We start from the raw sequence: 14860 nt of genomic DNA, 5'->3' as shown, positions 1-14860 counted from the left end.
AATCCCCATGCACTGTATGCTTGTTATTGGTTGCAATAAACTGAACTAAACTGTTGGCAGCATGGCGAAGCGCTTTTTGTAGTAGATTAACTTAGCTATGTGTTCTTGAGATGTGCTGTGCCATTCGAGGATTATGTGAAAGGTGAAAACTGCGTTAGTGAGAACGAGTCTTGTTCTGGTGGGGATAACATGTCGCAATATGAAAAGAATACCTCAAGCCTTAGCCCAGATCTCTCTAACGCATTCCACATGTACATGGAAAGGTAAAAGTAAATATTAGTTAAAGGTGCATTCGAGGGTTTTGAATTCTTTAAAAAGTTCAACATTTTCTGATGAGAGGTACAGGTTTAAATCTGATGTAATGTATTTTTTTATTGTCGTAAATATAACCGCTGTAGTTTTTCTGGTGTTTATTTCTAGGGCCTATACCTCGCACCATTTAAGCAAGTTTGTAAAGGTCATATTGGCTCAGTTTGAAAGTTTTTATATCATCGGGCGGAGGAGGGAGGGTTGTATCATCAGCGTGTACAGCATGTTGAGCAAGTTCTCTAAAATACACATTCCCTGATAATAATTATATCTTTTCTAAAGATATAAACAAAGCAGGTATGAGAATGCTACCTTGCGGTATTGCCACCGTTACTCTTCTCAGGTAAGAACTACTTTCTTTTATTCTGCGGTATTGTTTTCTGGTAATTAAAAATGATTTGAGAAGTGCAAGGGTAAAGCCACTAAACCCGTAGCGTTCTGGATAGTAAACGTAATTTCATGATGCATCCTGTAAGACGCTTTCGACAAATCGATAAAGAAGCCCCAAGTAAATTTTTCCTTTTCAAGTCAGGTGAGCTTGTGTTATTTCTTAGTTAGCAAAGCGAGGTCTGTACACACACCTCACCGAAAGCAAAATTATTACTGTAATATAGTACAATATTTCTCACAAAAAGGACACAATGCCGTGACAAAATATTTTTCCAAAGCTTCCTGCACTATTGGTAATAGAAATAGCTATGTAGTTAAAAACCTTGTTTTTGTCCCTAGATTGGAACAAAAAAGTAATACTTTTTGGAAAGTGCGCGTAGATAAAGATGAAATAAATATAGAAAAGCACCGGTATCAAGATGTCAAGTACAAATTTATTGGTTTTATTTGGAGGTCATCAATATCGCACGCTGGGCTGTTCTTTAGGAACATGAAGAATAAATAAATTTTACATGGAGTAGTTGGCTGGAAAAACTCCGAGTAACTATTTGGTGCACCCAAAAAGTTGTGATCTTTAGGGCACTAACTTGGCATTAAGGTTGTAAACTACGTATTAGAACTTTTTTTCAGCTCGACACCTTGTGTCATTCTATCACCGGTTAATTTTGACCTTGCAACGCGGTTTAGGATAAATTCAACATTTCGGGTACCTTTTCTGGCGGGCACTCTTTCAACTGTAACACCTACCCAAATTACAGCCGTTTTATATCCTTCACTTTCTAAAGTGGAACGGGCAATACAGCTTGCTTGAAAGCCATTCCCTTAACCTCATGCCGCCAACGGCGCAAAGCCGCGGTTTTGCCATCATTGTTAAAGGGAAAGCATTTTTTGAGGAACATATGATGCCCTGCGAAAAACTAATGAGTTTTCCCGTAGACTGGTTTGCCGACTGAAACGCTCGGACGAGATCTCTGGACACAAGGCGCGGGCGTGAAACCGGGCTTTAATTGTGTCACAGTACTCGAAAATCGCGAAACATAAACATATCTACATAAGTCAATACACGCATGGATCATGAAAAAAGAGTACAATGTTAAACTTTTATCTTGTAAACCACGTATCGGTGTATATTAGATCGTTCGTAGATGCATTTGAAAAAACGTCGCATGTGTTCGTTTTTCTTCGCGATTTGGATCTCTAATGGCGTGTTCGGTTGGCCGTTCCGGTCCTCTAGCTCGGAATCGCCAGATGCCAAGGCGGCTCGCAACCAGAGCGCGAGAGGCAGCCTACCAACCGAATGCATCGGCGATCTCGAGGCAGCTAAGGTCCCTAAACTTACTAAGGTAGCGCCAACCGCTCCCTCCATCTCCGCCGCTCCCTCTTTTTTTCTGCTCTCGCCCGCGGCGCCGCGCGCCCTTGAACTTGGCGGCGGTGCCGCCATTTTTGTTGGCTGTTTCATAGCAAACGCCCCTCGCAACGTTACGGGCCGCTCGCTGGAGTTTTTCCCGCAGTTTGCTCTGGTTTTTGCGCCAAATCGCTGTTTGGTGGCATTTATATCATTTCTAGAGTTCTATTTTACCAACACGCACTAAGTGAGGTTCCTTTGTTTTATATTTTTGTCTACAAAAGGATATTTGTGTGGGGTGGATGCAGCTCAAACATGCGCACAGCGCGGTGTTTACGTCTGCGGCATGCTTGTAACATCTGAAGATAGTTCGTAAACGTGAAAGGATGGAACGTGAAGATTTCGAACTGCTCTGTTACAGTAATTCCTGTCTTGCATTCGCGCACTGTGGTCGTGCAATCACTGCACAGATGGCTTGGGCACGGTTCGCTGCAGTATACAGAGCGCTGTATACCGTCGCAAATGCCGTCGTTTGAGCGCTGCGCTGGCGTCCTTGCATTCTTGAAAGAAACACATACAGCGCGCAAAACAACAGGACGAAAGACGGAGAGATGAAGGGATGAGGGATGTACAGCGCTTGTGTTGTACATCCCTCCGTCTTTCGTCTTGTTGTTTTGACCGCTGTGTGTGTTTCTTGCAAGATGATTTACCAACTCGCCCAACTTTCAGTCTCCTTGCATTCGCCTTTCTTAGGATGGTTGTGAATCAGTAGCGGCGTCCAGTCTGCGCCCGCTTTTACTACCCACATAATCCTACCTTAATTGCGCGCAGTTTAGAGTGCTTTGCCATTTTTGTTTTACCTAGCCACTTTTTTTTTCTTTACAGCCTCAATTTGCACCGCACCGACCAAGCACATATTACGCAGCAAATCGCTACAATGTCATAACAACTGCATTAAAATACTACCCGGGTCGCTTACACACAAAACATGACTTCACGCCACAAAGAGCTTACACGCACTCTGAACGCACACGTTACATGGTCAGACGCAAGCTGCCGTCGGCCAAAGCAAGTGCGAATTCAGGTGAACAATTCTTGCGCCACGAAAACCTTACTACAACCGACTGAACATGCTACGGCGCTGATAATTATGCTGGAAGTTAAGCGCACACATGAGAAATACATGGCCTCTTATGCTAAGCAAAGCTTACGACGTGACGAACTCGCCGCTGCGCGCAATGCCTACTCAGAACAAAGGGTGGACGAGCGACTGAAGCTGGACAGACAAACTAGGCGCCGCACCGGCGGCGTTGCGCAATGCCTTAGCCCTCGAGCTGCCGCGGCCGCCCAAGAAGAAAATCAAAAAGGGGCAGCTGCCACGTGACTTGGCTGTTTGCCAATGGCGGGCGGCGCTGGCAGGAGAAAAACAAAATAGCAAAACACGGAGGAGAGAAGGAGCGCCGGTGAGGGCGAAAGGCGTCAAGATCACAGAACGGCGCTACCTTAGTAATTTTAGGGGCCTTAGGAGCAGCGCGCCAGTAGCGCCACCGTGCACCCAGCACGGGAAGCGACCGGGTAAACCGCGGCGTTTTGTGTCATATGATCCGTCCTCCCGGCCAGATCAAGCCACGCTCTCACATCGAAGTGAGAGCGGTCGGGAGCGCTCCAAGTCGGAAGCTAACGCTCCGAAAGAACCAACCGAATGTACTTCGAGCGCTCGAATTCTACCAACCGAAGGCGCGGCCGATTTTCACAGCACTCCAGAGCGCTCGTGAACGCCCAACCGAATACGCCATAAGGTTTGACGATCCATTGAACGCACTTTTAGCGGAGGTTTTGACGCAGTTTTGACGTAGTTTCGACGTGAGAAAGCTTTCAAACCTCCATCAGCTTTCTCTAGGAAGGAATGCTAAAATTATTAACACATAGATTACAGTGATATCAAAATATGACACTTGAATGTGGCCACTAGTAGCCATTGCAAAATACTAAAACTGAAAGTGAACCACTTCAATGCCATCAGCCATCAGCTGCATCGGAGCTCAGCTGTTTTCATCGCTATCAACGGATCGCCTGTACTAACCAATTACTGGCCGGAAAAAGAAGACGAGGCTCGGTATCCTCAAGCGCGGAGACGATGTTCCGTAGTTTCCGTCCGCAGGCAACCGCAAAAATGCTGGTGATCGAGGTAACGAAGTTTCGATAGTGGGAACACCAGTAGTGTTGGAATTACCTTATACATTCCACTTGGCATTTACTTCTACTACAAAAGGATCCAGTTACTAAAAATGACCCAGTTTCAAACTTTGCCACGCTCACAATGACCGAGATATGGTTGATCGACTAGTTTGAAGGGAAGTTCCCATGGTGGAGTAAAAGTTTGCGCGAAAGAAAATTTCCCATCCCCCTGAAATGCAGCCGTACGGCTACAAAGGGAAGGTATACAGCTGTCTCAGAAATTTAACAGTTCAAGAAAACGCTTTGTACCAGGACCAATTTCGGACCCGACGTCCTGGGCCAGGACGAATTTTTCTTCAGCTATGAAGTTGTTCAATTGCAGGAGATTGCTCTCCCGTAGCCGCGTGCTTTGTATGCTGCCCCGTGTTCTAGGGAGTCAAGGTCCTCAAGCTACATGTTTTCCAGGCTTTAACCTGTCCTTTGTTGTAGCAAAGTAAGTTTCATTTCCAATATATTTTTTTACTTACAATTCTACACCCCCTTTGCTTACTCGCCATGAAACACTATGAAACATACGTACTCAAGAACGGTAGCGCACAGTTCTGTGGCCCTAGTGGGCGTGAGTGTCTCTAAACATACCTCACCAAACAAAAAGGTGATACTGGCCAGTTTGATAATCTGTGGTTTTGGTGGACGTAAACGTCTGTAAATATATTTCACCAAACGTAAAGGCGATGCCTGCCAGTGTGATAATTGCCCTAAAAGGAGACTCACATTCCAGGGTGATAATTCCCACAGAAGAGGAAAGAATTCTACGAGAAGCTCAAGAGAAGTTGACGCAAGCGGATGCTTTGGAGTGGAGAGTTGTAACCATAAAGGCTGCGGTACGAAGCTTTATAATAAGGAAAGGTAGGTCACTTCCCGCATACACCCGAATAAATAAAGAAAAGTGCAAGTGCCCCCTGCACCCACCTTGGTCAAAGTGTCCGTTTTTGGCGAAGCTGAGGAAGCTGGCGTTTCCTGTGGCTATGATCCTGTCGACGAGCAGCCAGGGCGGGCTGTGGATGAAGCTCTTCTGCAGCAGCAGCGCCAGCTGCGGGTGCTCGGCGAGCAGGCTTGGCGGCCCGTACCCGTCGTAGATGTGCGGGTGCTGAACTCGCAGGTGGGTGGCTGTATTGCGGGTGCAAGACGTAGGGGCATCGTTAGCAAACACCGTAACCAAACATATGTGCTCGACTTCCTGGACTTTATCACGTACCAGAAATTTCACTGCATGTTACTGCTAGCGTGACCGAGCGATCAAGCACTCTCCTATATAATTAAAAAGCTTCCTTGCATTGCGCACGCCAAAACACAGCTGGTAGCGCATATTCCGGCACTTATGACTGTGCACTCCCACTCGGGGTGTATTAACACGACTGAAATATTTACACGTCTGAAACACGAAATGAGCAAGTGCGTCTTAAATGAAACTTCATTAGCCACACCGCTGTTCCACGAAGCGAACCGCTTGTTTCCTTCACTTTCTTTTGTACCCCGCACAGCCGACGTTTTTTATACAGAAGCAGCGACGCTTTGCGGTCACGTTCCTTGACTGTTACTGAATGTTCCCTACCTAAGTCGGTGTGAGCAGAAAGACTGTCACAGTATATAAATGCTCACAGGGCAGACTCCGCGGATTCAATGCGCCTTCACTCGTGTGTGGATGTGCATTCGCTGGCTGCTTCTCGAAATTTGTGTTTTTCTTTCACTTTACTCAGGGGCACAGGCTCGCTTTTTTGAACTTTATACCTTCAACTGCCCTGGCGTCATGCTTGCCTACGTGACATCTCGTACGGCTGATCGGTCACAAAACCCACAAGTAAACGAAACAGAAGGCAAGGTGTACCGCAATATCTCAGAAGTCTCGCCATTTACATAAATTTAAAACCGCAAGGCACCCCATGCATATCTTTCAGAAACGCCGGAATCAAATGGAATCAAAGCTGAGATAGTGTCATTAGTATAGCGGAGGCTTAACGTGAGGAAATGGCGCGTCCAAATAGGCAGTGTTCGACCAATATTTAGTGTGATCAATTTGGATAGTAGAAGTGAGTAACTTTGCCAAAGGCATTACACAAATGGACAAATATACAAACAGAAAATAACGCGAGTAGTAAACGTGCAAGTAATTCCTAACTGGTAAGAGTTTCTCTCAAGAAAGACCATTTGAAACTTTTACTGGGGTAAAAGAAGAATCAATTTAATCTATTGCCTTCTAAAAGTTTCTCGAGATGTGAAAACATTTGTGTTTCTTTATTTTGCATTATACAAATTTGAAGATATTCGTATAAAATGTGGGGGTGTTTTAGCGTCCTCTGTGTAGGGGTACAGTTTTTTCTGTTCTCAATAACTACTTTAGGACCACTGTAAGAGAAATCAATAGCGTTCACTAGAAAAGTATTTCTTGGCGAAGGTCTCCACGAAGGTCGGTGCTCACGAGGGATGAGGGTGAAGAAGCAAATGTGTTATCCAGCACTTCAGACCAGAGATGGATACAGATGGCGTACTAAGAAGTTGTCACGAAAAAAGTAAACCAAGGAAGTTTACTTTTTATTTGGTGTCTCTCGGGGCCAGTGGTAAATTTATACTTTAAAATAAATAATGAATAAAACGGCGCCTAAAATATGCAATTTAGGCTCGCGACAACCGCACAAACATGGCCGACAGGGAGTTTTTTGAACCCCTGAAGGCTCAGTGCCAAATACTTAGAGCTTAAGCAGGCATAGAATATGGGGTTGAAAGGCGGCATTGTTGTCATTGGTAAGGTGAGGTCCCCAAAGGCACCGCTTGGCCTGAGGAGCCGTTTATGCGGTGGTGCCTTACCAATAGTCTCTAGCTGGCTTGTGGGAAAGGTGACGCATAGGGCCACCTGGCCATACTCCAGGCCACTGTTTGGAAACTCGTAGCGTCCCCCGTGCAAAGATCCCGGAAAGTCTGGCACGCTGTGCACGATCCAGGCACCCGAGAGCTCCTCGAATAGTAGCACGCCTGCGTTTGTCCGGATCAAGAGAGTCACTGCAGGAATATTCCCTGGTTGTGGCAAATCACGATCCACTTCATTCAAAAATGCTTTCAGATATGACCACCAAACAATTCGCAAGAGGGCACGGGACAAGTAGAAGCGCCAGAGAGATTACCTGTCCATCGAGCTTTACGGCTGCCGCTCGTTCTCGCGCTCCTTGGGTAGCTTTGTACCCTCATTGATACCTAACTTCAAACGCACAACGTTTTCTCGCTAACAAAACGGCCTGCGGTACAAATTAGCAAATAAATAGATAAACAAAGAATTAACAATAAAACAATAACTAAATGAATGACTGTACGCTCGTGTCAAGACAGAAACACTTGTTTTGTGCGCGAGGCGCATGAACCGAGATGGCACAGGTGCGCCGATCAGGGAGCAAATCGAAGACAATAGAAAGAGTATTGAGCAAAACTATAAATACGTCTCTTTTTCCTGCTCTGGGAACACGAGTCATAGTTCACTAATGGTGGGAAGGTGGCCATGTGAACTATCACGCCTTTGAAGGCAGTTGTTTCGGAGAGACCTCTCTTTAAGCCCCCAACTAAGTTCATAAATTAGAGGCACTCTCTAGCGCCCACTTTCTCGAGTGTATCATCATTAAGACGTACGAACGGGCCATGAAATTCGCAGTGCAGCTCTACAACGCACTTCACTTGATCTTTCTGCGGAACAGCTTGCCTGTCCGTCCAGGTACAGCAATGAGCTTAGGTTCCCGGACCACGGGAGCGGTGGCCAAAAGTAACCGCGGCTTCGATACCCACTCACGGCGAAGGCGCGGCTAATTAGTGTTGCTTGCATGCCACTGTCAGTTGCTTTTTCTCGACTGCCTCTTGCTTCGGTTAGAACACTGCCGGTTAGAACTACTCCAGTTATAGCGCTGCTGTGAACAGCCCTACATGTGGAAACGGTGGCAGTCGCCTCATATGAGGCAATGCTACTGCTCTGTCACAGTTAGCGTACTTTTGCTACGCTGGTCTTTTAGCCTATTTATCAGCGTCTATGAATCGCATGGGTTCAGCGGGAAAAGCAGTCGAGTAATGAATGAAAGTGGACCACAAACACCACAAACCACAAATTCACCTCAGATAAAAGTAGATCACAAACACAGGTCTTTTTTTCCGAGCTCAATGGTGTACTGGGTATTTTGTTTGCAGGAAAAACACCTCTCGTAATCCCAGTACCTTACAACGAATGTTTTTTTTCTCATCAGCGTCCACAACGCCCTCGTCACTGAACTCCTCATCACATCTCACCCGGTTATTTTATCACCAAGGCAAGGACGATGCAGGTTTCTTTACTCAGCAAAAGTATATTGGAGCGAACCTGTGCTCCTCTAAAAACTCACAAAATACACAAACGTCCAAGAAGCAGTCAGCAACGTGACGCGCACAGGCGAATGTCGGCGCACCAAATGCCGACGCGGATGCTCTCAGAGCGTTTATATCTCCGCACTATTCTTTCTGTACCCGTCCAAATACATCGACATTGTAAGATGGGTTTATTTCCGAAGGACATGCAGCAGGGCGCTAAGCGATGGCAGTCCGAAGCAAGCGGGGAACACGGTTGGCTCTCACGCGCTCTTCTCGCGGTCCACGCTGATGATGATCCCTGACCGGTTCACTGGTTCTTCATCTTCCTTGTCGCTATTTTACCATGGCCAATCTCCTTGAAAGAGTAGGCGATACTTGTACCTCTTCCGCACTACAATCACCCCCCCCCCCCCCATGCGGCGAAGGGAGCCACCCTGGCGACTTAGGGGCACGCTACGACAACAGGATCGTAATATTGCTTGAGGCGTTGCAGGTGGACTGTCTCGCGGCCTCGGTGACAGAGGTTTGAGGACGGGGTTAGCAGCTCGTCAGCGTGATAGACAGGTCCGTACGGCAGCCCTCAAGCCTTTGGCTGTTCCAGGGCACCTAAATAAACATGATTGATTGATTGATTGATTGATTGATTGATTGATTGATTGATTGATTGATTGATTGATTGATTGATTGATTGATTGATTGATTGATTGATTGATTGATTGATTGATTGATTGATTGATTGATTGATTGATTGATTGATTGATTGATTTTATTATCAATACCATTATTATAACAATACAGCGAATTAATAATATTGTCTGTGCACAGGCAAACACCCGGCGGAAAATACTTCTGCCAAGGCCAGTGCATCCACACTATGCACTTCCTGTCCTCTAAATATCTCATGTTACATAACAAATTTTACTACAGGATGATGCATTTGGGTAGTCATATCCGGAGAATTTTGTTCGTCACTTCCATCAGGCCCCCCGCATCCGCGAACTGAATCCCCTACCAAGCGAGAGTCGAGACCGCTTTATGTGGCGGCCATTTTCGGTGCTCGAAGTTAGTGGGGACGGCCCATAGAGTTTCTTAGTAAGTATAGTAGAGAGGAAACTGCGCCTCGTAAGCCATGTCGTCGTGGGGGTTCATGGGAAGACCCCCTTTTTATGCAGAAATGCATTATAGTCGGGGGTTGTCGTGCGTCCCTTGGCCGGCGTCCGCAGCGCGTCTGATGATGATTGTGGCATGATGCCCCTAGGGATTGGCCAACCAAACAATCCATCACGAGATAGCTTCGCGTTCAACCACCATCGTCATCTTCCCGTAGGGGAACCGCTGAAGAAGAAGGAGAAGAAGACAAAGCTGCGAAGAGGAGGGCTGCGTGAGTTTTGGCTACCGTTATCCTCCTCGGCCGGCGCATCTTCCCGATCTGAACCCGGTCGAAGAGCGGCTCATCGCGCCTCGACTCCCCTTCATGAGCATCAGGTGCCTGACTCGAGGCAACGGGCAGTTTGGAATCAAGGGACAGGCGGTGAACGTGCCCATCGACGTATCGAAGGTTGTGCGGTTCCTTCCTCGCATGGTACCCGAGGACGTTGCGTTCGACGTTCACATCAAGCGGAGGCTGATGAGTCCGGCAACGTACAAGCGCGGGTTGGTGAAGCGCAGCAACATCCTGGCTTGGCTCAAGCACCTGGAACACACCCCGCTGTATCGCGCCATCCACGTTCGGGTCGATTGGAGTCGGCTCGATCACTTCGATGACGGCGGCGGACGACAGGAACCGCAGGAAGACGACGTCGATGATGCTGACGGTGAGTTCGAAACGATTCCCGACGACTTTGACGTGAACGATCCTCTGCAGTTGGCGGTTGCGCTCAACGCGGTCTCGAAGACGCTTCTCTATAACGAAGCGGAAATGACGGGTGTGGGAAAATAAAAAAATAAATGATTACGCTCACACTCTCGCCTCTCTCTTCGCCATTAATCGCATCACACTCATCGGTGCACCCAATGCATTTCTGCATCCTCACAACCCCCTCGGGGAGGTGCAGGGGAATTTTTTGGCTTGGGCTTAGCATAACAATTGGATTCTTAAGTGGTTTTCGGGATTTGGTTTCTTCACTATGCATTAACACGTTTATGAGCTACAAGAAAGCCAAAATCGTCCCTGTTCTGTGGTAGCCGTGTTCGGTGAAACAGCACGCAGTGCGTGATCGCACCTGACATTGCTCATGCCGCAATCTAAGGACGCATGACTGAGTGGGTACTATGCCGCCGCGAAATTTGTACCCGACCGAAAAGAAGAAAAAAAAACGTACTTCGACGAAGACAAGATACGACCACAGGGATACGACAGATACGGGCGCTTGTACGCGTCGTATCTTGTCATCTTGCACGACTCTTTAACGCCACGTTTTTTTTTTTTTTTCTTAGTTGGCGGTCGGTGCTCCGGTTCACCACGAAGGCAACGTTTTAATAGGCACGCTCTAGAAAACTTTTCAACTCTTCAAGCAACTTAATATTTGCAATAATGGTAAAATTAATAAAAACAGAGTCTCTAATGAGCCCCCCCCCCCCTCCAAATGTTAACCTTGTTCGCAACGACAACTTTGGACTACGGAGCACAACCGTTCCGGCAAAAATACGCTTTACTTCCCTTTTCCTTAGTTTTAAAGCAGCCTGTTTTTATTTTCCATTTACATAATTGCCCAATATTCTTCGCGTTTTTGTGGCACTTTGTTTAAATTTGCGGTCACTAAAACGTTTCAATCCCAGCCAATGATGAAACTAAGGCGGCCCACGACGACATAGACGGCCTTGATGTGAGCCGCAAAGACGCCAGCGCCAGATTCATCTCTAGTGTATATTGTAAGAAACTCTATGGGGGCAGCCCTTACCTTTTGTATGACCGTTGCTGTCCACAGCCGTCGTGGTTATGCGTGAAGGAGGCTGGTCGTTGTAGGCTACGTACCCGACGTTCTGCACGACAAGAAAGATGACTCCATTTCAGACTAGAAATACAGTGTCGCGGCCATCTAGACGACGGTGCTGTAATCAAGTACAGAAATACAGCTGTTACAAGTTTGCCTCCGCCCCTGCGGAATGCGCATGTCCAGCCCACGGCAGGGAGATAAAGTTCACAACTTACAAGTGGAACGATTGGCGCTATAGGTATATTGCCGAACTTGGGATTAGTTTTAATATTCATTTCCTCGATAATAGCAAGACACCTTATACATCCAACGTTTTATTTTATCCAGATACTACAGATATGCTAGCGTCACTTCAATGAAAACAACACTTAAATTGCCAGAACTTTCTTTCCGTCGTAGATGCTTCCGCCTTTCACTTTTTCATAAAATATACAACCACAACCCTTTGTTGAAAAACGAGCTTATTACCCCACCGTCATACATTTCATCTCGCGTTGACCACTGCTGCAAAGTTGGTGTGCCGTCTTCCCGTACTAAACTTTGTAGCAATGCATTCACCCAAGTACAAGCAAAGAATGGAACCACCTTCCCGACATCATCGCCGCCATCGTGGATACCGACACCTTCAAAACCATCATTCATGAAACGCCGTGTTGAGAGATTTCTTTTTACCATGCACATTTTTACTGCAAAGCAGTATATGTCTAACCCCCCCCCCCAGTTTTCCTTCCGGTGTCATCGATTTACTCGGCGCTTCTCCGGGGCGCCTCCTCACCATCGCCGACACCCCTTTCAGAACTATTTCCCCCCTCGCCTCCTCCGATTCCCCTTTGACAAGTTGCGCAGTCGGCAGCCGACGGCGGTAGTGCGGTTATCAGATGTTCGCGAGAAATAAACAGAAGCACAGATGGGCGCAAAAAATGCACTGACGATTACTGCACGCCTAATATGAAATATGGCGCAGCGCGAGCTGCAGTCTTCTCGGTCACGGCGCATTTCTGCTGCGTCTCAGCAAGTGTTCGTCGAATCAGCGAAGGCGCGGCGGCGTGCGATACTCTGCTGCTACGTCGCAGTGCGCCGCCGCCGCCGGCCAGCATGTTGCAAATCGTGTTTGAACTTCCCGTGTAAATGTCACGTGGTTCCGATTAGCCCCGCACAAGGGAGCAGTTTGGACCTCCTCCTCGCAACGCCACGTGGTTTGGATTAACGGACAATGGAACAGCGTTTGGGGAGTGTCAGGGGGAGGGCGCTCCTTAGTGGTGACGCAGGAGACGTGTGAGGGAAAGGCAGTGAGAGAGATGACGCCGTAGCCGCTCGTGTCGTACTCCACTTCCCCTTTCGCTAGACGCTCCTCTCCGTTTTCTTTCTTTCGTCGCTGCTGCTTTCGCTCGCTCGGTTACGCGGACACAAACAGATGCCGCTCCCGCGTAGCCCAGTTGACGGCGGCCAAAGGGCACGATCGAAACCCGCCGTCACCGTTTTTGCCAAGTAGCTGCGAATCCCTCCAGGTAGAAGAGCAACTTCCCCAGTTGGAACGCAGGGTTGAGCCGATATTTCTTTTTAGATGCGACTGCATCTCATTCACTCGCCTTGTCCCTCCATACGGCGTTGTTGTTGTCCGTCCACACCCCTCCCCCATTCTCCTCGCCGCGCCAGCTGCGCTCTCCGCTGCTCACCCCCTCTCCTGTCCGATAGCGAACACTCTCTCGCGAGGGGCATTGGATTGAATTCGATTGGGTTGGCTTGGCTTGGCATGGCTTGGCTTGGATTGGATTGGATTTGGATTGGATTGGATTAAAGTGGATTGTGTTGGATTGTGTTGCGTCATAGCCGCGCCACGTTGCGTCATAGCCGCGGTCGTTCCAGCACCGGCGTTCCGATTTCCATCGATGCGCTGAATGGAGCCTAACAATTCCGCTATCGCCCGCGCAACCGTAACAAGCACCGATCCCTGTGATAACAGGAATGCTAGCACCACTGAAGACAAGGCCGCGTGTTAAATAAAGAATAGATCATACGCGTGCTTCACACGTTTCACGCAATTAGAGAATCAACCCAACGGAAACACCAAGTGAACCCCCAAGATGCGTCGCATCTCCACAGGGTTCCCCTCGCGGGAAGGTGGGGTAATTTTTAGCTTGGAAGGCCTCCCGAGCGAAATTTTCGCCGGTGTCTTTCAACCCTAAGTATGTGCTAGCACCGGTTGCCGGTTTATGCGTGCATGGTTTCGGGTAGAAAAAGGGGGGCACGCAAGCACATTTAGGCGTCATGCCGCTACCGATGAAATGCCGGTTGTTCTGGTGGGAGATTTAGATGTCGAATTACATGGCTCAATGCGGTCAGTCGGCTGTCCTCCTTAATCGAGTGCTTCGGGTGTGAGTTGATGTGTTACACAGACATATTACACCCACAGCATACGAAAAACGGACATTCACATGTTTCTACGCGACAATGGAGCTCAAGGACTTCCAGGTTTTAAATCGTTATGGGACGGAAGCATTCTGCTCGTTTGGAGGAATAAGAGCAAGAATTGAAGCGTTGGCCCGACCGGAAGTGCGAATGGGTGCAAAAAAAAAATTCCCCCGCATTTCCCCGAGGGGGAGAATGTGAAAGTGCGAATGCACGGTTGTCGGCCCGTTTGCGGCGCTTGCGCTCGGCCCCCGCAGCCCACCGCCTCGCCGCCTTCTCTTCCATCTCTTCCATCGGGTTTGTAGTATCACGTGTACACCACGCAGTTATCAAGCCGCTATAACGCCGCTGAGTCGCCAACGCACGCCGCTGACGACGTAGTTTGAATGCGTTAAAGATATAAGGCGCGTTACTAACACTGATATCAGCGTCGCGTCCGTGGCTTAGTCGGTAGAGCGTCGCGCTGCGGCCGTAAAGTCCTCGGATCGAAACCTGGCGCCGGATGCTGTTTTTTGTTATATATAGAGGAGGACTGCGGACGCCGCCGCCGCCGCCGCCGGCGGTGGAAGGTTTGGGGTCGCTTATAAAGTGCATTCGCACTTTAAACAACGGAAAGCTGCCGGCGCCGCTGTTACCGCCTCAAGTTCAGCTCATAGAGTAGCGGCGACAGCAACTTGCCCGCTTGGAACGCCGGCGTGAGCCAAATCACTTCATTAGAGGGCTTTGAGGGGATATTTTTGACGCCGTCTGTCACTTCTTATCACGCGCACATGACTGGTAACCGGTTTATGCGTGCGGAGGTTTGTAGTGAATAATAGTGGGAGAGAGGAGCGGGCGTGCAGGCGGAGCTATAGGTTTCATGCCCGTAGTGATGGATGGCATGTCCGTTTTGCTGGTGCGAGGTTTAAACGCGGAC

At 48.2% G+C, this 14860-nt stretch overlaps 1 protein-coding gene across 2 annotated transcripts in view; it reads right to left on the bottom strand.

Moving 5' to 3' along the window:
- Positions 1-14860, bottom strand: part of LOC144165203 (deoxyribonuclease-2-alpha-like) — a 68360-nt gene that overhangs the window by 27369 nt on the left and 26131 nt on the right. Inside the window, exons 3-5 of one of the 2 annotated variants that reach the window (XM_077695323.1) lie at positions 11500-11581; positions 7088-7252; positions 5195-5392 (exon numbers count right to left, since the gene is read on the bottom strand). In XM_077695323.1, coding sequence (XP_077551449.1) covers positions 5195-5392; positions 7088-7252; positions 11500-11581 — 445 coding nt within the window. The remainder of the gene's footprint in view (positions 1-5194; positions 5393-7087; positions 7253-11499; positions 11582-14860) is intronic. The other variant, XM_077695324.1, reaches the window with a different exon arrangement.

Source organism: Haemaphysalis longicornis, unplaced genomic scaffold (assembly GCF_048455015.1).
Source record: "Haemaphysalis longicornis isolate Haplotype H1 unplaced genomic scaffold, Haemaphysalis longicornis Haplotype H1 scaffold_14, whole genome shotgun sequence".
NCBI classification, from domain to species: Eukaryota; Metazoa; Arthropoda; class Arachnida; order Ixodida; family Ixodidae; genus Haemaphysalis; species Haemaphysalis longicornis.
The sequence above is the reverse complement of the archived record's forward strand: the minus strand, read 5'-3'. Positions and strand labels throughout refer to the sequence as shown.